General features: G+C 35.5%; 1 protein-coding gene across 5 annotated transcripts in view; it reads right to left on the reverse strand.

Annotated features, from left to right (window-relative positions):
* ADAMTS20 (ADAM metallopeptidase with thrombospondin type 1 motif 20) overlaps positions 1–23,850 on the reverse strand; it is an 86,443-nt gene that overhangs the window by 50,966 nt on the left and 11,627 nt on the right. For all 5 annotated transcript variants that reach the window (XR_010999054.1, XR_010999055.1, XR_010999056.1 and 2 more), the window contains exons 3-11: positions 23,068–23,227; positions 19,655–19,914; positions 8,115–8,198; positions 7,284–7,408; positions 6,412–6,452; positions 5,997–6,102; positions 4,766–4,912; positions 3,992–4,133; positions 2,592–2,696 (exon numbers count right to left, since the gene is read on the reverse strand). Coding sequence is in view for 2 of the 5 variants with exons in the window: in XM_068190033.1 (XP_068046134.1) it covers positions 2,592–2,696; positions 3,992–4,133; positions 4,766–4,912; positions 5,997–6,102; positions 6,412–6,452; positions 7,284–7,408; positions 8,115–8,198; positions 19,655–19,914; positions 23,068–23,227 (1,170 nt within the window). In the remaining 3 variants the exon portion in view is untranslated. The remainder of the gene's footprint in view (positions 1–2,591; positions 2,697–3,991; positions 4,134–4,765; positions 4,913–5,996; positions 6,103–6,411; positions 6,453–7,283; positions 7,409–8,114; positions 8,199–19,654; positions 19,915–23,067; positions 23,228–23,850) is intronic.

Consider the following 23,850-nt stretch of genomic DNA (forward strand, 5'->3'; position numbering starts at 1 on the left):
AAGGCAGGCGCTTTCCAATCCAACTGTTACTTGTATCATGTGAATTCCTTCTTGCTGTTAAAGAGATTTTTCCAAACTTCAGTGACAGTTGGTTTCTTTCAGTGTTTAAGTAGCAAACTGCCATTATGTAGAACACTGGGATATACTCAGGACACTGAAAAGTTTGGGTCAAAATCATATAGCTACCTCCTACCTCTCCATTCCAATGCTCAAGGAATCAAGAAAATAAAGGCATATTTCTATATTCTTCAGGAATCCAGGAAGGATCAGAGGGAAACCTTTTGGAGTGCCTCAAAAAAAAATAGTAATAAGCCACTCACATTTTATTGGGTGTTTTTGCTGTTATTTTCATAGCAATAAAGACTTGTTCTGAGAATGCCACTCCTGGAAGATAGGTGTTTTCAATATTTTTTCTTCTTTGGAGGTGGGCTTTTTTTAACTCAGATATGCTTCACTAAATCCAACTGCTAGAGCAGTGCATAGAGCAAGATCCATTAATACAACACATGACGTTTGAAATCTGAGATTAAAAAGTTGATACTAAAAAACAAATGCCTTAAATGGATCTTTTCTGTATCCATCACAGCAATAATGTCGCAAATGTATAAAGCAATTTAGCTTCCTGGAAAATATTACAATTAATAGTCACCATGTCTTATGCCCATTAACATCAGCAGCAGCTTGCAGTGTGCGCTTGAGAAGAGCTGTCCCTTAGTCAGGAACAGATGACAATTTGTCAGATTAATTAATTGCTGTTCTTTCTTACATTTTTCAGAGGTAATGACTGTAATTAGCTCTTTACTTCCTAGATAAAAATGGTTCCACTGCACTAATTACGTAAAAAAGGTTTTTGTATTCCTACATAAAAGCAATCCTCTGATGTTGGCAAATTGGAGTCAATTTAACTGAAGATTACAAGTGAAGTTTACATAAAAGATGAACTTCCTTTCTGATGAGTGACTGAAAAATGGGTTAAACATTGTAACACCAATGGCATGCATAGGCTATAATCAAGCAAAGTTTCCACTACAGCCTTCAAGTAACTTTTTCTAATCTTGCAAAACAGAAAGAAGCCATTTGAGACAGTTTACCCACTACATTTGTTATCCATTAAGACACTATTTTCAAATTCCTCATTAATATTGTCTTACCAAAAATAGAATCTTTTAAGATTAGAAGTTACTGGGGGAATTTTAGAAATAACCAAGTGAAATGTAGCTGCCTATTATACAAAGTAATTAAATTAGAATTTTTAATAATTTTTGAACATATAAAATTATTTTTTTTAAAAACTAACATTGCTCCCACATTGCCCCCTGAAGCTGCCAAAGCACGCTACTACATAAAAGCAGCTAAACCTAATAAACCACACACACTTAAGATAATCACTGTCATACCTGACCATGTAAAATCTCAAAAATATTTATTCCCACAATACCCTCACAAGTGAGAATACACTTCTGTTTGCTGGTGGTGAAGTGAGACATGAAGAAGACAAATACTAGACCAGTTAAGAACTTAAGCACCTTAATTTTGTTCACTTCCCAAACTACATACAAATCCAAAACTAAAAGCCTCAAATTTTCACTGGAAACTGGATACAATAGCCTCCACCATTGCTTCTGTATCTATGGAGGTTCTGTAAGTGCCTTGACTATATCTACTAATTAGATATTCACGACCCTTATGGACAACCCAAGAATGGTTATATTGTCCAATTTTACAGATCTGGATCAGCATTCAAAGACTTGCAAATGAAGAAGCAGTGAGTGGCACCCTTATCATCCAAAAACTCCTTACCAAATAAACCAATGAGCAGAATACAGGAAACGCAGTTTCCACTTCTTTTTTTTTTAATGTGTCAAAGCATTCAATCTGTACTTCAAGCAGCCGGGTAGTCTTACATATTGGGGTATAAATGAGAAGAGAGCTCCTGTTTCTAGCGCTGAACAGACCCAAGTATCCTGAATTATGTTACAATAGGAAAAACAGAAAATGAAAGCAAGTTATGTGCGCTTAAGGCACTTCCTGGAGCAGGTGAAGAGCTATTGACACATGTTTTCAGATCTTCTCTGAAACAGATACAATACAGATATAAATAGCTAGTGAGACCAGACACTAATCCAAAGACTCCCTCTTTCCAAAAAAGCATACACCTGTACCTTAGTGACTCATACTTAATCTGTTCTGGTTCAATAAACAGCCTCATCAAGATGAACTGGGGGAAACACACTTTAAGGATGTCATATTTCAGATAATTCTACTTTGCACACTACCGATCAGGAAAAAAACAACTTATTATGCATGAGCTGAACGTTTCAAACAGAAGGAAAGATGTCAACTTTCCCCTGAATTCTTTCACCTATTTTTAAGCAGTGTGGCATCTGTAAACTTTAATAATTACTCTGAACAGACAAACTGTGGGTTTTTATGTCACAAGATTACAGAACAAAAAGAAACTGCATGTAAAGTCAGGTAGACAATTTTCACACCATCAGTAGTCTATAGGCACAGTACTGCCACACAGCAAGCACTGATCTTTCTTACCTACATCCAAAATTGCAAGTACTGAGAAATAAAACAAGGCTTACCATTCCTACACCACAAACTGTCCCATCAGCCAAAGGCATGTGCTGAGTACGACAACCCTTGTGAACACCTTCTGTGCTTGTGCACCATAAGCGTTTGCATTGTTTCTAAAAAGAAAACTAGATTACTTTTGTTGCACCTGCAATACCATTTTAGACATTAGTCATGATTATTTTTATTTTCTCACACTGTGCAGGCTTAGTGTTTGCTGTTGTACTACCATTTTTCATAGAAAAAGCCCCACAAAACCAAAACAGATTTTGCTTAAGGCCAAGCAGGAATGTGGAATATCTGAAATTGATCCCAACAGATCAAAAGATAACTTAATTTTCTACTTCAGTAGAAAATTTTGTTTTAAAATATATAAGAGGTTACAGTTAATACTACACACCATAGTTTCCATATAATCCTCCAGAAAAAGACTCTAAGTGAGTTTAACATGAACTAAATGTAGTTTCTAAAAAATTAAGCTGAAAGCCTCATTTTTAAATTGCTAAAACACTCTTAACAGACAAATAACCCTTATGGATTAAAAAATTTACAAAGCAGTCTTCAGTAACACCATCTGCAAGTGTTTGAAGCCCCCTTTTCCTTTCCTTTAATATTCTCATAAAGACTGACCCGTTTTAAACAACATTATACCTCACCAAAAAGCTCCACTTAATTCAGTCTGAATCTCAGCTTAAATGCTCTTCTTTAAACAACTCCAACAAGACATACAATGCTGGTAGAGGAATTTCACAAGCTGTTCCAAAATCTAACTCTACATGAAATCTCATCAGCAATGAATGAAGTGTTATATTTGTGTTTACATTGCAATGGCCACATTAAGTTTTCAAAATAAAACTTAAGTTTCAGTACTAATCTGATCAAATTTTCTTTCCACATCTCAGTTTTGTATACAAAATATACACTCGGTCAGGCATGAAAATATTTTTTGACTCTGACAAAGTAGAGGGAATCTACAATTTTGAACAAACATTCAGAAAAAAAATGTTTGAGATAGTTTATTTTTAAGTTATAAGTTTCTAAAAAGCATTAAAAGAAGCAGAGAAGCAAGACCTGCTAATGTAACTTATGACCTATAATGTGAAAACATTTGCAGGAAGTGCTGAAAAAAATCCTTTGAAGTTGTTGCAGGAAACATTAGTTTATGCAGCTTTAGATATTTTAAAGGAATTATCACATTCACAGATATGGAAATGAAAATGAATGCAACATACTTTCTATTGCTATAGCTTTCTCACATGAGAAATTGCAATGCTGCTTACTGAACTCTTCCATTTCAAAAATATATAACCTGAAATTTTACTTATTTCAGGATAAAATTATTCCGAAACCAGTAATTCTCAGTAATTTTTTAGTCTAGATTAAAGCATGACTTTGTCTGGTTTTCACTCACCAGGTAAGGGCATACTTGTGACCCAATACCAAAAGTAAGCTCACACTGCTTGTTGACATCATACATTGACCCAGGCAGCTGAGACGAGAGATCGTATGTTCCTCCACTAGGTTTGTCTAAGAGGCATTCACCATAACCAGTACTGTTGTAAAACAGGAACAAAATGTGAATAAATCACTCAACTCATTGGGAACGTTCTCACTATTCACACAATACTGACACATGCATATTTCAGTGGAGTTATGGGTTTGCCTGCCTACTTGCCTGTATAATGACTTTTAATTGAATTAATGAATAATGAAATGTACCAGGTCACTTGATTTTCCTTTTTTGTATTTTGCATTTAGATCCACCAAACAAAATTAAATGGGTTTTTTTTCTGGTTTCTTAAAAATAGGAAAAAAAAAATGGTACTACCTAAATTATACCCATCACTTATTTTTAACATAAAAACTTTAGAAAATAAAGGGTGCCTATTCTAACCTACTAAAATAATCCTAAAGGTATTTTCAATAAAAAATACTAGTACATTAAAAAAATTCTTCTAAGCTTTACATGTTTAGTGCAACTTTAATGCTCATAAATCACCAAAAAAGTTAAATACGTGTATTTTTGAGGCCCTGCAAGTCAGTAGTTAAACCAAAGAACAATGCAAAAACTATATTCAAGCAGTACCTTTGAAATACTTCTCAGAAATAAATGTAATTGGTAAGGGAAAAAAAAAAACAAACCAAAAAACTTCACTCCAAACCATAGCATTATATTAATACCTACTCAAGAAATTCAGTGATGTATTTTTGACTGCATTTTGACCAGGTCCATGGATTTGTGTGATAATTTAAAGTTGGAGCCATCACATGATATTGGTGTTTAATTCCAGCTTCTTTACATTTAAAACTATCATCATGAGGTACATTAAACCTAAAAAGCAAAACAGATTCAGCAATAATTAAATAAAACTCTCTTTGCTGTAGCAGCAAATGCTTGAGTTTTGAGTTTGAAAATGCCTTCAAATTTAATGGGACTCACTTAATACAACTATCTGGCTTTTTGGCAATAGGCATTTTTAAAATGTCTTACATAATTATCCCCTTATCCAAATGCTCCTACTTATATAGTGGTGGGTACAGGAAGAATTTTACAAGTAACATATTTTTTTAGCTTACCAGAAAAATTCCAGTGTTTTAGGAGTGTGCCACTTTAAAGGACCAACCCATCTCCTCAACTGAATATACAGGCCATGGCTGGTCTGTCCACAACATGTAACCCCAATACTCACATCACAACTCTTACTATTCAGAAACAAAACCTGCAGAGCACATCAATATCATACTTAATGCAATTAATACATCATCTTATGTTACTATCTCAGTTCAAGTACCAAGACAAATAGCATGTGTCTAAGTGGACTTGCAGGCACAAGAAAATGAACAAGCTAGCTACTGAGCTCTGTAACGTCGTCGTTACCTACACTGAGGCATGCTCATGGAGCTAGAGCATAGCACCTTTCTGCCATCACTGATGAGGTATGCTTCATAAAATAAAATGCTGTCATCTCCTCTTATTTTTCAGTGTAAAGTATTTCTCTTTGTGTTACTCTACTGTATTCTGAAAGGATCAAACACAAGGAAGAATATTTCTGTGTTATATTGACAATTGTCTTTTCTTAAAGGCAAATTCCTAACAGGGGCTAGAATACACTTAGAGTTAACAGGATTATGTTGCACTACCTAGGGTAGGTCCCAGTGTCCCAACCAGTTCATATGACAAAAGGACAGAATTCATTTCTTTGGACAGTTTTTCCTAGAATTCAGGATACCAACCAAGTTATAAAATTCACAATTTCTTTACCAGGCTCCCTGCAAGGGGCAAAAATAATGACTCATCTAAAAGGCCGTATCAGGCTCCATCCTCTTAGAAATGCAAAGCCCACTGCTGAAAATTGATCATATTTAAAAGGGAATTTAAAAACAAAAAAAATACCTGCCAAGAAATAGGTACTTACACATGTCCCAGCTCATGTGCTATAGTAAAAGCAGCACTCAATCCATTTTCTTCACTTATAGAACAACTGCGTAGTGGGTCACACATTGTACCCAGCTCTGCTAAACCTGCAAAATCGAATCCTTATATAAAAGCTTAAGAGAATGAATTTTCACATATTGCCATGTACTACAGTGAATGCTATGGCACTCAAGCCAAAAATCGTGCCTCAAGTATGCAGCAAATTTACACAAAACCAACAACCACCCGGCACCAAAGTACATGTCAGGAAAGAACAGCAACAAGAAATGTGAAACCATTATTTTTGTCTGTGTGGCTTGAATTTTGCATCTATTTTCTTACTTATTGCTAACACAATATTCACACTGATATTCTCATATATATAAAATCGTACTGATGAAAAAAGAGTAACTCACCAAGAGTATCACACTTCTCTCTAGCTCTGCAGATATCTTCCCTTGAAAGAAAAAAATATTTATTTCAAATCATTACAGCATATAAAAGGATATTTGAAAATAATTTCACTGTTGCTATACTAGTCACAGCAATTGCAAATCTGATTCTCAATTTTTAATATTACAGGCCATTTAAACAATTTGTATTCTAGTGAAAGAAGTAATTTAAATTCACTAGACTAAGCCCACAGTATGGCTTTTTATCTAGCATGCAAAGAATAAAAATTTATTACATTCTTTCTCTACAATGCAGAAGGTAGATCAAGTATGAAATGATGCTGAAAAACATGCAAATGGCAGTATACTTGAAACTTTTCTGAGGGAAAAATTGGTGAAAAAGAAGAGTGAAAGAGACTATTCCAATGAATGAACATCAGAACCCTCACTGAGGTGACTAATGAATGGGAAGAAAACATACTAACATGTATATGCTTTCCATTTTAAGCTTTTCATAGTTGTGATTACATCAGGGCTATCAGGAGCTGTCTGTCACTGCATTCTTCACGCTGACTCTTATAACACTCCTCCTCTATCACATGTATGTACCAAAGCTAGAGATTTAATTTTCTTGCAACACTTTCAGGTCTCACTAATTTCTATCATCTTTAATGGAAAGATCATCAGATGCTTATATATCAATATAGCAATGTCAGAGTAATTGCTCACATATTGATAATGAGTGTTTTGGAAGGACAAGATATGTTATTCACTTATCTATGAACAATGTCAGCAGAATGGTTAAAAGATTATATTGTAATCAAATATCAATCAAAAAAAAACTGAAGCATTTTTCTCACCTAGCTGGGTAACTGTGGCTATTTTAGATACTATACCTAGTGATGAGAACAGCAGTATCGTGATGAGAAGGGTGAGTATCATCCAAAGTGTTTTGTGCTTGCTGCCATAAGCAAAAATTACGCAGAGTGGTAGCTGCATTAAAAGTGATAGCTGGTCCTTCCTAAGCAAGAAATGCCAAAAACATCGAATAAGGGCTTTAATATTTATGCATTTGCACTTACTGCATTGTCATTTGTGCTGTTAATCTGCAAAGTAATGACATGCGCATGGAAAGAAAGTCAGCAGGACTCCACATAAGAATTCCCTCAGCAGATTTGTTTGAAGGGTCAGATCTGAATTCAGCTACAAATCATCAGTCATAAGAACCCATTATTCTAAACAATGTATGTTTACCATGTGCTTAATACTGGAAAAATATAGTGACAGGACATTTATGATAAATAAATATAAAATCCATTTATTTGAAAAGCAAGTACTTCTTACAATCTTAAAATATTACAGCTGTTAGGGCTGAAAGCTTTCCGTCGAAGCCCTCTATAAAAACTGCCATTTTCCTGCCATGTTTCCATGAGCATAACCACACTTCAGGTAGTTCTGCCATAAGCTTTCATATACTATTTGATTTATGTCAGTGTAGGTCAACTGGACTTGCTAATACAGAGACAGGAAAATAGAGGCATTGAATACAGGCCTGAAGTTAACCTTGCATTTGACATATTGTTTCCTATTTTAAAACAAAATTATGTAGTTTAAGAAAATATTTTATATTTAAACTAAAAAAAATTAAACTTCGTAATTACAATGTAAGCTCATGTATTTTGTTTCTTATATAAGAATGAAATCTTTTAAATGTTTATGTTTCTTACCTGTTCATTGTGAATTACAATTAATTTGACAATAACTATATTTATAAGATTTCCAATAGTTGAATCTTTATAGATTGCTGCAACCTAAAGAGAAAAAAAAGAAGATTAAAGTATTAAACTCACCTGATAAACTATCTCTTTTAATGAAACAAACAAATGACCAAAGCAAACTAAGCTGCTACACAGCAGGTATCTCATGCATCCAACTGCACCTTCTACTCAAGGACATGGTGACAAAAAAAAAGCTTCTCAGTTTTTAATACCCAAATAGCTTAAATTCTATATTCCTTTCCAAATAAAGAGAGACCATGTTTAAATGCTAATGTAAAAAGTACACTTAATATACAGTTTATTGATAAAATATCAAAGAAAGGAAAAAAGTACTGTTACTGTGACTGTGAGGCATAAGCTGCTTTATATGGACGATTTGTAGAATCAATACCTGAAATATTAGAGATTCTTAAAAAGCAATTTTGCAGAAATAAGGTTTTATCTTGCTTTTAATGGAAGCTGGACTGAATTGCAAAACTGTTGAAAATACACATGACATATATAAAGGTATCTTTCTGCATTCATAAAATTTGTATTTATATACCCAACAGGCATTTTCATACATACTCTTGCAGACAGGCAGTAAAAATCATTAGTCAAGTCCATATACCAAAGTGAACTACTTTGAAAGTTACTTTTCATAAAAACAGTATAAAAAATGTATGCACTCCAAGTAACAACTTCAGATATCTCACCCATGTGAATTCAGTAAATAAAAAGCAGTAGTCGAATGACTGGCCTTATGTAAACAAGAGTTGCCACCAAACACAGAAGTACTGCCTTTCCTCCCTTCAAGCTTGTGCTAAGGCTGCAAGGCTACAAAAGTGATCAAGGAACTAATCCACCTGCAAAGTTTTGGGGTTTTTTTAATCACGTTATTCTGGTCAATATGCTCTCATTTCTTGTGCAGTCTCCAACACAAGTGCTGACAGAGGGAAAGGGGAAGAAGAACAGACTTCTTTCAGAAGTCTTTTGAGCTACTTGAACTGACTCAAATTGCTTCTGAAACCACAGCCTTGCAGTGTATAAATTCAATTTACCTGAGGTCAAGTAATACAGCTAAAACTTAGAACTGACAGAGCACTGGTTCCCAACTCATGCCCCACCTTCCTCTAAACTGGAGAGAACACAATGTGCAGCACTGTCCTTCATTCCTTGTTGACAAACAAGCTGGAAGTAGAGGATTCAATAAGAGTAGAAAGGAGCCAGACAGCTTCAGAACCCAGGTGGAAAACACATTTCAGAGCAGTACAGCTAGTTTGCTTCTTTCCATATGGACTCCTTTCTTGGTTACTAACCAGCTATTCCGTTACTATCCAGTTATTCTTAGGTGGGAATAAGGAACATCTCTCAAATACTCACTGAAGTGCTGAATCCACTGGGCATGGACAAACTCAGAAGCCTTTACAAAAGGTATCTCAAATGCTCAAGCACAATTTAGGCAGAACTTCAGTGGAATAAATTACCATTTTCCTAATAACCAAAATTACTTTACCACAATCAAGCTCATAATGTGTTTATATACCTTGAGATCCACTTTGACAAACTTAGAAAGGATATTTCTGGATATTTATCCTCCCCATAGTCAAAGTATCTTCCTGTAGGAACTGCTGTCTTACAATAACACAATTATCACATCCATCTCAACTCACGTAACTAACAGGGAGTAGATTCCCTCAATGGTAAATTGAGAAGGAGAAGGGATGAACTGTTCTGTAGACATGACTATCCAGAGATATGTATTTAAACATATATTTTCATACAAGACATGAAGAGCAGCTACTTCATTTCTTCACCCTTTACTATGGAAAGAGACAAGATGTTTAATTTTCAGATGTATGAGGCTAAGGCAGATTAATTCCAGCCCAGCTCTTTCAAGTTTTATTTCTCTTCAGCAAAGAAGAAACAGAATAAGGGTTCCTATGGCATTCCAAAATCATGTCAGAGAGAAATCTGAAATGAGATCTGTGAGGATCTTTGGCTTATTTCAAGGATTGGAAGACACTTGTTCCAAGGATTGATTCTAATACCATTTAAGCTGATGTAAGAGGCACTTACAACTGAGAATTTGTTACAGCATAAACCTATACAAGAAGATTACATGTGTGTAACATTAACAAAGACTGCCTTCAATGGACATGGCTGTTGCACTTGGCCTTGTCGACCTTCATGAGATTCACACAGGCCCACTCCTCAAGCCTCTCAAGGTCACTCTGGAAGGCATCCCTTCCCTCAAGCAATTCAACTGAATCACTGAACTTGGTGTCACCTGAAAACTTGCTGAGAGTGCACACAATTACGATGTCTGTGTCATTAATGAAGTTATTAAAAAGTGTTAGTTCTGATATGGACCCTTGAGGGACATCACTCATTACTGGTTTCTGTTTGGACATTGAGCCATTGATGATAACTCTTTGGACCAGCTATCCAGTCAATTCCTTATCCATCTATCAGTCCTTGCATCAAATCCATATCTTTCCAATTTACTGGCCAGACTATAGTGGGGGGCTGTATCAAAGGCTTCACAGATGAACAGGCAGAGCTCTTTCTTTGCCCCTGATGCAGTTACTCCATTACAGAATGCCATTAGATTAGTCAGAAACATCTCTTAATTAACTTATAAATCAGTCTAGTTAATGTCTGGTTTTGGAACAGAAAGCTCTGAAACTCAGGAACCAGATGCATTTCACTGGCTGTCAAGTAAAGAGCATGCAGGTCATCTGAGATAGTGGCACAATCAACAAAAAACAATACATGATTTGTCCAGTACTCTAAGGTTATATATATCAGGTAGAATAAGCAAAGGGATTGAGAACTGAATGGGAGAGTTAAGTAGGTTCAGCTATTACCAAATAATGCCTCAATGCCTAAACTGTGACTTTTAAGCTTCAGTGCAAAATTAGCCTTAAGTTTACCAAATGCCTCCTCTGCTATAGTAGAGATAATTTCTGCTCTTGGGTGATTAGAATGATCCAGGCAAGGAGTTAAGACTGAAGCCTTCTTGTAATTAAAACTTAGCAGTTCTTGTTCATGGCCACAGTAGTATTTATACTGTAGTTGATGGATGTTCTCTCATTATAATGTTCCACATTAATAGTACCTTGAAAAAAATATTTTACTACTGTGCAAGTGCTTTTTGTCAAGGTTATCCTGCTAATAAAATCTGGAAACACAGAGGAGGCAAAGAAACCAACACAATACACCGAGACAAGAGTCCTCTTTCCTACCTGTTCACCCAATGTCCATTTAAAATATTTTAGCAAGAGTGTATCTTCAAAACACAAAACTAGTTACTCATACCTCAGAGGAGATGCATTACACTGAGTAAGTATACGAGGCAAAAATATCTCATTGCATGCCAGAAGAAAATCTGTTGCAGGACTCTCAACACTATATCTATGCACCATCTGAATTATGTACTGGTTATCTCTCTGGAGAATAGCTGAGGACTGAAATAATGTCAAGTAGATGCCAGAGGTCTGCAGTTCCTGCCAAAATCTGAAACATACCTGATTTAATTATGAAAGTAAGTTCATGCTAAATGTAAAATAACACTGCTCTCATTAATCCTATGTTTGAATCAAACTATGCATCCATTGCCTCATGAGCACTTTCATGACCTCCAAACATTTAGTTACTACCACTGCTTTCAAAAGATCAAAAAGCAAGACTGTATGCTGATAACAAGATGCCCTTACCAGAAAAGTTCAGTAAACATTCTCAGCATGGTTGAACACATGTGAAGAGAAAAATCCTGAAAACTGATAACCACAAATCAAACTTGAAGATTTACCTAAAGTACTAGACAGATTAAATAATCCACTGAGACTTGAAATGATATAATGATACAGGAAACTATCAAAGATCTGGAATATAAGAGTCTTATTTTTAGTGAAAAAAAAATTGAGGTAAGTACTTCCTGCTCCTATATTCTAAGGATACCACTCTCAGTCATCTCTTATTGGAGGCATTCATGAAAAAGGATGATGAAATGGGATAGGAATTTAATAGAATACACCATTTCTTTACAATTTCCAGATCTACTTGCTTTACAGTGATCTAAATACAGGCTTCAGAGAAGTAGGAGATAATAGCCAAGATAAAGTGAAATTAGTTTCAAAAGATTTTTCAAACTCTTAAAACCAGCCTCTGCAGCAGAATACAACAACAAAGAATGGAAAAAATTAGACTAGTTACACTTTAGTGGAAGGACCACAGCTTTTATTTTCATGGAATTCTGAAAAATTAAGTCAGACAGTTGTAGCTGCCAGTTTACTGGAAGCAACTTGGTCACAAAGTTTAGTTTCTCTTGAAAACCCTGCTGCAACTGTGAAAGTGTGACTGTGAATAGAGGCAAAATGCCCTATTTAGAAAGGGTGCTCATAAACAGGCAAGTACACCTAGAGGATGGAAGGTAAGTAAATTATATATCCAAATCCAACAGGATATATCTTGTTCAGCTCTTTTTCTCCTTCCTCCCCCCCCCCCCACCCCCTCAAACATTGTATCACAAGATCTCTTTTTATTTCCTCTTGTCGTTTACACACAACCATGGTACCAAGAAAATGCAAACATTCATATCCCCTGAAAGAAACACAGTATCACTTCATAGCTTGTATGTCTTTTGCAGGATTCAAAATCTCCTATGTATCACTGTAGTGCTGAAAGCATGTAAGGATCTGTGAGATTTCTCCTTCACCTTTTCCAGTGTCATACTGATTCTATCATATTTCATAAGACCCTAAATTTGTCCGAAGTCATGAGATATATGAGCAGTTACTGCTTCAGCAAAAGAGCCATGTTATTTCTGTTGGTGCTACTCCTGTTGCATGCATATTTCTGTACAAAACTGGCTCCCACAAGTGGATCCTAATGGCAGCAAAGATTTCTCATACAAATGTGCACAAGTATAGCTATGCCTCAGACTTTCCATTTTTTCCCTCTGTAAGCTTTAGGTCATCTACTGCCCCCTCGGCCAACTCCTGCTCAATCTACTATCCCCTGAGTTAGCCAAGTAGAGGTTCCACATGTCACCTAGTGCAGTGCTTTTGTGGAAGCAAAATGAAAGACTACATCCCTTTTAAAGGCTGAGTTGCCTTTTGTGTCAGTTGTCTTCATAGTAGCTGGTATGGGTTACATTTTGGATTTGTGCTGACTACAGGGTTGATAAAACAGAGGCCTTTCCTGCTTCTCGTACTGCCACACTGGGGAGGAGACTGGGGGTACCTGGGAGGCTGGGAGGAGACACAGCCAGGACAGGTGACCCAAACTGACCACGGGGAGATTCCAGACCATGTGAGATCATGCTCAGTATATGCACTGGGGGGAGGGAGAAGCAAGAGTGGGACATTTGGAGTGATGGCGTTTGTCTTCCCCAGTAACCATAACATGTGATAGGGCCCTGCTCTCCTGGAGATGGCTGAACACCTGCCTGCCCATAGGAAGCCCTGAATAAGTTCCTTGCTTTCCCTATTAAACTGTCTTTACCTCAACCCACAAGTTTCTAGCTTTCACCCTTCTGATTCTCTCCCTGATCCTGGTGGTGGGGGAGTGAGCAAGTGGTTGTGTGGGGCTCAGTTGCCAGCTGGGGACACCCTATCAGGAATGCCTGTGTTCTGTCTTACCTCTAACTTGCACCTGAGATTGGTGTAAAGATAGCCCTTTAATATCGCAATAACTCAGAAGATGGTAACAGTCATGACCATCACCATCTACAACTCTTCAATGAAAATACACACCACAGTTATAATCAGATCACATCAAATGCCATCATGTACAGCGCAATGTCAAAGTGTGCTTTCTTTCAGAATCTAAAAGAAACTACCTTAAAAGGTCATTTCACAAGACACAGCTTTAGACAGGCTTCTCTAGCTGTTAGAAGCTGCTCAGAGCAACACATGAGTGCTGCTTGGCAACATATCTCCTTATTCTCCTTGTTCCTATTCTTATTACATGAGATGGGTCCCAGGCAGTTTAAAGCAAGGCCTTTGTCATAACTGGACAGTACTAAGACTTCACCTTAGGAACACCTCTTGAACTACTGAAGAGAAAGTCATAGAGACACGTCTAATCATTGAATCAACAACAACAACCACCACCTAGACAAAAATAGTAGTAAATAATACTAACAGCAGTGAAGTATAAAGACAGGCAAGTAGGTGCCTGCCTACATAGTGCAAAATAGAATAATTAAGGTAGGAAAAGACCCTTAAAATCATTGAGTTCAACCAAACACTGCCAAGTCCACTATGAAACCCTATCCCTAAGCACCACATCTGCACATCTTTTACTTACCTCTGGAGATGGTGAATCCTCTGCTTCCCAGGGCAGCCTGTTACAATGCTTCACTACCCTCTCCATGACAGAATTTTTTCTAAACTGTCCTAGTGCAGCTTGAAATAATTTTCTCTGGTCCTTCACTTGTTACTTGGGAGACAAAACTAACTACAATCTCCTGACAGGTAGTTGTACATAGTGGTAAGGTTCCCCGGAGCCTAATTTTTTCCAGGTTAAATGCCACCAGCTCCCTCAGCCACTCCTCATATGACTTGTGCTCCAGACCCTTCATCAGCCTTGTTGCCTTTCTCTGGCCATGCTCCAGCACCTAAATGCCTTGCAGAGAAGGGCCCAGCACTGGACACAGCACTCAAGGGGCAGCCTCACCAGTGCTGAGTACAAGGGAAAAATCACTGCCTTGGTGCTGCTGGCCACATCATTTCTTGTACAAGTCAGGATGCCATTGGCCATCTTGGCTACCTGGGCACACTAATACCTCTATATTAGTTGGTGGACCTCAAGATGTAGTGAAGTATCACTATGACATTTAATATATAGGTATCATGGAGATGCAATTAAAGGACAGTCAAAATTAAAAGAATAGTTGGCTTTTATACCCCTACAGATACCCATATGTCAAGGTAAGTAAGAAGGCCAGCTCAGAAAATTTATATAAATGATACTTTGAAAATAATTGTTTCCAGCTGTGTATATTTATTGGTGCATAAACAAATACCCACTTTAATTTTAACCATGCCAAATGCACAAGATCATGGGGTTCTATAAACACAGAAGAAACACAATAAGGTATATTCTTGGCTTGTGCTGGCCTTCTAGATTTTACCGGATGAGAGATAAAGGCACTGAACATTCCTGTAGGTTTAATACTAATACAATGATCTGAATGAGAAAGGGGAAAAATAGACTACCGGGGTTCTAAGGATACAAGGAACAATATATTCACCTCTAAACTTTGAATGTAACTATATTCATTGCCTTTCAGATACTAGTAATACAAATTAAATTACTAACCTACAAACTATTTAGGTCTATTACCTATTTTTAAATGATGACTATAGGCAAAATCAGTAATGCCAAATATTCTTAAAGGTCAGGATGCATCTATGTTTTCTCAGTGTGTTCTGAGAAGATGAATTGTTAACTACTGTATAGTATGGACTGCAAAGAGAGTATAAAAACAGTCTTTAAATTCACCCCATATATATTAACATACAAAAATTGCCTGGTTTTAATGATGGTGCACAAGATCTTCCCATATAGGAAATACTTAATGATCAATGCTGATGATGAGTGCAAAAAAAAAGTATAAAAAAGACCCTAACTATAAAAACCTTTTACTGTTAAGATCTACTATTCACTACCTTCCATTTCATACGTCAGTAAAAGATGGTAGCCGTAAAACTTTACTAAATTTTTGGTCTTAATGAAAATCAAAAGGACCAGCTTTTAACACCATATTATAATAGTACTGTTTTACCATGATACAACACCATTTTATGGTTTCACAAGTTAAATGATCTAAATTGATGCTGGCTCAATCCTCAAATGCATGGCTGCCCCACTCCCATGCTCTGATTTTAGCACTCGCATGACTAGGCAGTCAGCCAGCTCACAGTCTGAGCTGGCCATCACAGCCTTACCACAGGTGGTTTTGTACATCATGATTTCTTTTCAAAAAGGCAAGATTACAAAGGTTTTGCTGCAAGCAGACTAAGAACAGACCAAGTAGTTTTTTTACTAGCAAACAAAATATATAAGCAGTACAGTACTTAAAAGGATGTTAATAATCAGGTTATTGATTCAGAAAATGAGGACAGTACCTCAAAATGTTTAATGGAACCAATTTTCAGGTGTTTTTGAATTTTACAGTAAACTCCAGTGTTTTAATGAATTATTTCAGTTGCTAAAATCAAGCCTTCATGTTTGGGGCTCTGAGCTTTCAAACATAGTCTAAGACTAAGTCCTCCAGTTACTAAATCTATTAAGGCAGTGCCTACTGCCTGCTCTGCTGATACAATACTTGGAGGAGCAAGAAGAAACTGTGCAAGTTAAGCAATTACAGTATTCTTATTGTTTTATTTATTGCTTCACATTAAATAATGCCACACTTTGTGCTGAAATACAATAAAGATTTTCATAAAATCCTATGGCAAAGGTACTCCTTCTATCTTGAAGTACATATTTCAATCAGAATGAGTAAGTATTTCCAAGGTAATGTGAATGCTCATATTGCCGACATTTATGCAGTTTTAAAGAAATGAGATTACTTGCATGCTGAGAGCTAAGCCTTTTCAGGTTGAATTGGATGAGTGACAAGACACTTAAAATCCTAAAAATATTTAGCAGTATATTTCAGTTCTTATTTTCCACTCATAAAACAGCAGCAAGTTTACTTTGGTGGCTTTGTTGATGCTAAAAAAAGGCCCAAAGAAAATAAAAGAAAAATGGTCCAGGGTTTCAAAGGTTCTTCTGGGAGCTAGATGTCTAAGTTTCATTAGATTTAATATGATTTATATGCTTAAAGTTTTTAGGTTTCTTTAAAATCCAAGCCAGAACCAAATAACCTTAGAAGTTTCAGAATTATTACAAGAGTAAAGTATAATTCTTGATTCAGTTAAAATGTCAGCAACCTGACAATTTCCCATAACAGAAGTTGCTTGACCAGACGTAAGTACCAGTAAAATTTAAGAATCAAAGCTATCCATATAATGGCAGAAAGGATAAAATTTAAAAGTTTCATTTCTTTCCTTTATAGGCTATCAAATAAGACTAAAAATGGTTCTGTTTCAAACACTAAGAGGCTGTGTGTCAAGAAAGGACCCATCAGCATACTGATAAATTCAAATGCAGATTACATAGCAAAGAATGGTAGTCGTCTTTTTTCCTTTCACATTTTTTTTACTAGTTTACTGAAAAATAACTGTTATGGATAAGAAGTGACTGAAGGCTGTATATTCATACACATATTCATTATTTGTTTGACAAATATCTATGTCAGGAGAGGGTTGGATTAGATGACTTCCAATTGTCTGTGATTCCAAGCCATTGCTGAAATGCTTCAAGAAGAAGGGATATGAGCTGGGATATATATTCTTTAGGGGAAATGGAGGCAGGAGAAGGCAGACTGCAGGGAATTAACTGAACTGTAAAGAAAATCTTTTAAAAATAAGATTTGAATTTATACTTTTTACATCTGCATTTATAAAAGCTCAACATTACTAGAAATAACATCTTAAGAATTTTTTGTTTCAAGATTACCTTCCACATATATATACATTCTGCATATATAATTTTTGTTTCAAGATTACCTTCTGCATATATTACCATCTGCATTACCTTCCATATATATGTGGAATAGAGCTGCCAACAGATGCAAGCAATAGATTTTACCTCCTACAGTGGTATTCAGAGATATTAAATGCACATTAAAGATGTAGTGCCTTATTGAAAGCTATTACCCCAAAGCCAGCAATAAGTGTAAAACCCTAGTTTTACAGTACAGATAGGAAAGCACAAGAAAAAAATGAAAAGTTTTTTTAGAAAAGAACTGGTATTCTTCCACTCATATAGTATATGTTAAATACTAGATCTTAAAAACAGTTCATATATAGGTTCTCTTTAATAGCATTAATACAATGCTTATCTTATTTACCTAGAAGTCCAATTGTGTAAGTAAAAAGACAAATATTGCACTGTAAGGAATAGTACTTGAAAGTAAAAATCTACAGATGCAGGAATAATGTTTTCTTATTAAAAAAAAACAAAAACATCAGGAATTACATTACCTATAATCCCAATAAGACCTCATGAAAAAGATATAATAAATGCTCGAATTCATCTTATTGTAAAGTTCTGTAAAAAACAGCTTCTATTTTAAAGTAACATCTTTACCACTTCACTTTGTTTCTTAGTATACCTCTTTAATAAAGGAAGTAATTATAATAAAATTGCATCTTAGGGATCAATTGTTTCAAAAGGAATTCCAAACTCCAAACAGAGTCTGTACTGTAAGAGAAAAAACAACTTCTGGTATGGATTTTTTATGGTAATACATGAACTTTCATACCTTCACACCATTAAAAGTAGAAAAATTCAGAAGACTTACAATAACAAATGCTAATCTCCCTTAAAACATTATTTTTCTTATAAACTAATAAATGGAAACTCCATGTTCTAAATTTAGGTGCCTACATCATCTGTGTAATAGATGGCAGCACCTGTACCGTCATCAGCTGGACATGTGGATATTAGAGTGAGCAGAATTCAGCTCAGTTGTCTAAGTGCCTATTACCCAGTGTCCCTTCACACACTATAGGTTATCAGAATGCTCAACTGGCAGACTCAACTGATGTTTTACAGGAGACTTGCAGTGTGGGGCAGCAGCAACCGAGGCCACGTCAGATGTCCTACAACATCTTAAATGGCATGGGGCACTTCTATGAAGCACATTAATTAACCACAGTAAAACTAGAGTGCTATTCTGTTCATCCAAAAGTAGATGTCTGTATCTGGTCATGTTAATAGCCATCTAAAAAGCAGATGTCTCTATAGATACTTATGTGATAGGTGCTTTAATTTGCTATCCCCAAGCTAGATGCAGTTTCATACAAATTAAGCTTCCTGAATAGATGTGAGGACAGAAATCTAGGGATAATTACAATGGCATATGTTAGCATGCCTTTTCCTAACAGATGGTTCAAGCGATGTCATGGTAAAACTTTTGATTTTAGAGCTTACTGTACTATATTCTGAATCACTTTTAGTTCAAGAAAGAATTTACCACATAAAGATCACAAATAAATGATACCAACTCAAAGTCTGACCCACATGAATCTGAAGTTTCTTGAAAAATTGAAAAACTAGGATTACTATAACCAAGCTTTTTTTTTCACAATGCCCTTTAACATCTGTCTGCTGTAATTAATGTGTTTTTTTTCACTCCCTGAAGCTTAAGAATTCTTCTAAAGCAACAGAAAATCAGGAAATGGGTCCCATCATTTCACCTACACATGCTACTCTGCATTAAACTGAAAAGATCCCTAATCTTAAATTTAACCCATCTTTTTATTTATGCTTATGTAAACTCTTTTTATTATACAGGATTTGATCAAACCAGAAGACAGGAAAGATGCAGAAAAGAAAACAACAGGACAGAAATAATTAAAATTCCTAATAATTAAGAGCTTACTTACTATTGACATCAACGTTAGAACATAGTGCTGTAAATTCTGCCCGTGGTGACGAACCATTTTGGTGTCAGCTGTGACCATCACTTCTACATATCTTGGATAGGAAAGAAAACGTTTCTTCCTGGAATGTGGATTGCCACCATCCTCTATGGAGAGGTTATTTAAAGCATACTCTAAACTGAGAGCCTTCGGTAAAACGCTGCTCTTTTCATCTAAACTGCTGAAGGTTGGATGTAATAAAGTGCTCTTCTTCAACTCTTTCTCTATAAAGTAAAAGAAAGATTTACTCTTGAATGCAGTTGCTAAATAGTTAAAAGGCAAAACGCTGCCCAAAATAGAAAAATTTATATTTATGATCTTAGTTCCAAGAGAAATTGTGAAAGAATTAAAAAAAAAAAGAAAGAAAAAAAAAGAAACACAGAAGACTGCAATAAGAACATCAAATGAGATGTCTTGTATATTTTTATATAGTTCTATCATAAATGGATTATTTGTTACAAATTAGTTGAGAGACAGCAATATTACACAGTTCCTAGAATGCAGTGTAATCCAAACAGGAAGGCTGGAAGGAGATAAGCAGTACAGCTTACTCAGTACAACAAAGGACACAAGTTAGTTAAACAAAACACATTTTTACATGCAAACTTTTGGCACCAGCAGAACAAATAAAAACAATCTACTTCCAACTCTTGAATTCAAGTCCCTACTGACTTTCAAACTTACATAATGTTATATTTAAATAAATATGCAAGTGCACACACGCAAGTACACATCAAAAGCCTTAAATGACCTCTTCAACAGTTTTGTAACTATTCATTATGTAGAATCAGGCTCTAAAGGAAATACACAATCTACTCAGATATCTCCAAACTGAGTACTATAATACTTCAAATTACACTGTATAGTCCAGCCACCAGAGGCTTCTGATGCCTGATACAGAAAAAACAATGCCTTTACCAGAGTCATCTTAGCTCACAAAAAAAAATACTTAACAGAGAAGCATATCTGAATTCCCACTACCCTCTAGAACTTCAGCAGCTAACTGGACACTCCAGCCCCTTCAAAATAAACCTCCACTGTCTTTCTGGAAACTAGATTTCCCTCTTAAAAAGTAGCAGCCAAAGGATGCATCTCCTAATCATTTTATTCTAACGACTTAGTGACTGCAGCACTGACTCAAGAATTCAGAGACCACATTTCTGTCACCCTCAACTTGAGAGGATTTAAATCTACACATTCCATTATTCAAAGGAAGAGCCCTCGTGTAAACTTTAAGCTATTTTTGAGAGATCCATAGTCTGTCTTCCTTAAAGTTAGGGGACGATATGGCCAGAAAGAAAAACAGTCGAGACAACAACAAGCACTTTACTGAGTAATTGTTTAAAAATCAATCACAAAATAAAGCTATGCTAATCGTGAAACCATTAGCACTAACAATAACGAGGGGAGAAAGCAGGGACTGGCTCTGAAAAGGAACTATTTAAAGAGTATCCACATATACCCTTATGTGTTCAGACTGACTGAGTTGGATGCACTGAAGAGAATTGGCTGAAAAATTTCATATACACAATCTTTACTAGGTCACAGGAAGAGCCTGAGATTCCAGAGTACTGGCAAAATAGGAAATAATACTTATATTTAAAGAGACAGTTTAAAGATTATCTAAATTTATGGACCAAACAAATCAAGAACAAATCAAATTATTTTTGTTTACAAACACCAGAAATCAACAACTGGATAAGTAATAGCTGTCAGATTTATCCAAAACATATTCTGGCAAATTCTGATGAGCTTCCACATATTAAGGAAACAGAACTTATAGATTGAGGAAATGCAATAAATATCCTATCCTGACCTGAGTAAGGCATATATCAGGGTTACAATAACTTTTTTCATTGGCAAACTAGCTTTAGAAAAAAACAGTACAAAGTAGAGAAAAGATCTGGTAGACATTTTTAGAATTATCATGGCCCAATTTCAAATTAAAAATATATATTGAATGCTATGTTCCTCCATATCCTCTGTCAAGGTTCCCTTACTAGAGAAATATAAACTTCCATGATTCCAAGTGGTGATATAAGTTGCTCCTCTGTGAAGAAAGGATATGAATAACCAAGCAGGACTAGCATTAAAGGAGACACAGTTCTTCCTTAGAAGGACAGAAACATAAAAACACAAAGCTTTTCTTCATAAACATTTCTGCAACTTCATTCCCCCCAAAATGACAGTAAGCCCTAGCTCACAATCTTTTGTAATTGTTCCAAAAAATGAAAAGGAAGAACATTACTACGTTCTTGATTCTTGAAGTCTTTTTGCCATACTAACTTGTTTCGATTAAAGAAAAAAAAGACACAAAACAAACTGAAATACCTCTAATTTGGTTCAGTACATATTATTCATAATTTTAAAAAAAGGCATAGGAATAAGAACATTTGCTTGATGTAATGGTTATTTTCTGGCCTTAGTATCTATGGAAAAGCAGAATTCTCAAAAGAATGTTTTCGAGTATAAAATATGTTATAAGAATTTTCCAAAATTAATAACATTAGTCACCCAAGTTTTTTTTTTTTTTTTCTTTTTATCGTTATATTTTTAACCATATTCCTCAAGAAGAGTTCCAGCAAAAGTTCCCTGTTCAGCCCAGGAACTGAGCAGGGAGCCAATCTTCCCTGCTAGCTCATCATTCAGCACATAGGGATGGCCTTCCTCTGCACCTGTAAAACTTCTTTCTTAAATTATGTCCAGCCTTCCTGGACCATTTTGTTATTAAGGACTGCTTCCCAAGGGACACTTTGAACCAGTGCCCTGAACAGGCCAAAGTCCACCCTCTGAAAGTCCAAGGCAGAGGTTCTGTTGACCCCCTTCCTTTAAACTTAAATAAAACGAAATATTATGAATATGTAGTGTGAATAAATTATTAAAATACCCATAAGGACAAACATTTAAAATAACAGCTAAGATTAGATTATAATAAATTAATGGGTAATATTAGATACTTCCATTATTAAGGAAGACAGATGTCATGTATTATCTGCTAGAATTGCAGTAAGTTCATGATCTTTTATTATCTGCTACAATTGCAGTTAGTTCATTATCTTTTGTGAATATAAGCAACAGCTCCTGTGGATCTTCTCTTTAAATGTTTACATATGGGACAATGTAGGTATAAAAGCAAATCCATACCAAAGTTCATGTAATATCATGGATATTTGAATATTCACATTCTGTCCTACTTTTGAATTTGCCACTCTCACAAAATAAAAGGAACAGCTGACAAGCCTATGTGAAAGAAATGTGTAGGTTTTAATGGCACAATGCGGAGAAAAATTATTTACTAAATAAAATCTTGCTTTTTTTTTTCTTTAGAACATTTGACATTTGAAGAAGGCATAATGAAATTTAAAGTATGACTGTACCTGAAACTTCACAAGGTTTATGGGATTTCTGATACTCTTTAAGTTCATCATGCCTGTATATAAGATGTGGTTTGTTATGTTCATCTTCATGTGCATCTCCATCTGCTCTCATGAGAGGTTCTAAAATGTATTCACCATCATGTGCCTTGAAGGTGCCCATCTGAAAGCAAGAGAAGTAATTGAATTATTTTACACTGAAAATACCGATATAAAAATAATTCTCAATGAAATAAAAGCTATTTATGATAACTTTTTAAAGTTAATTATCATACACATACATGTGAGATGGGGGAAACTCCAATAAAACCTGGAAGGTAAGGCAAGAGAAGTTTGTTTTCAGGGACTTGCCCCACCAGAATAACTCAGATTACCTTGCATATTAACAATGTATTAAAGGTAATTATTGTAAGAGGTATGAAACAAAGGAGATCACAAAAATAAAGAGAAATCAGGTATAACCAAGCAGGACCAGTTGGGAACTGTGCAAAGAAGAGCAGAGGCCATCAAGAAATTCAGAATTTGACTGCTGTCCAAATTCTGGACTGATTTGTTGCCTTCTATCCTTAATATAATTTATATAATATTCTTCTAAAATTGCATTTTCCCCATAGATTAGAAACAGTGTTAACATGATATTATTTTTGAAGATTTTTAACTGGAGCGCCAGAAATTCAAAGTTGATACCATTAAAGTTTTTTTTTCCTTGATTCCTCCAAAACACCCCCGTCCCCAGCCACCAGAGACACACATGGTTAACTACATAATGGGAACCACAGTAACTTG

Source organism: Anomalospiza imberbis, chromosome 5 (genome assembly GCF_031753505.1).
Source record: "Anomalospiza imberbis isolate Cuckoo-Finch-1a 21T00152 chromosome 5, ASM3175350v1, whole genome shotgun sequence".
NCBI classification, from domain to species: Eukaryota; Metazoa; Chordata; class Aves; order Passeriformes; family Viduidae; genus Anomalospiza; species Anomalospiza imberbis.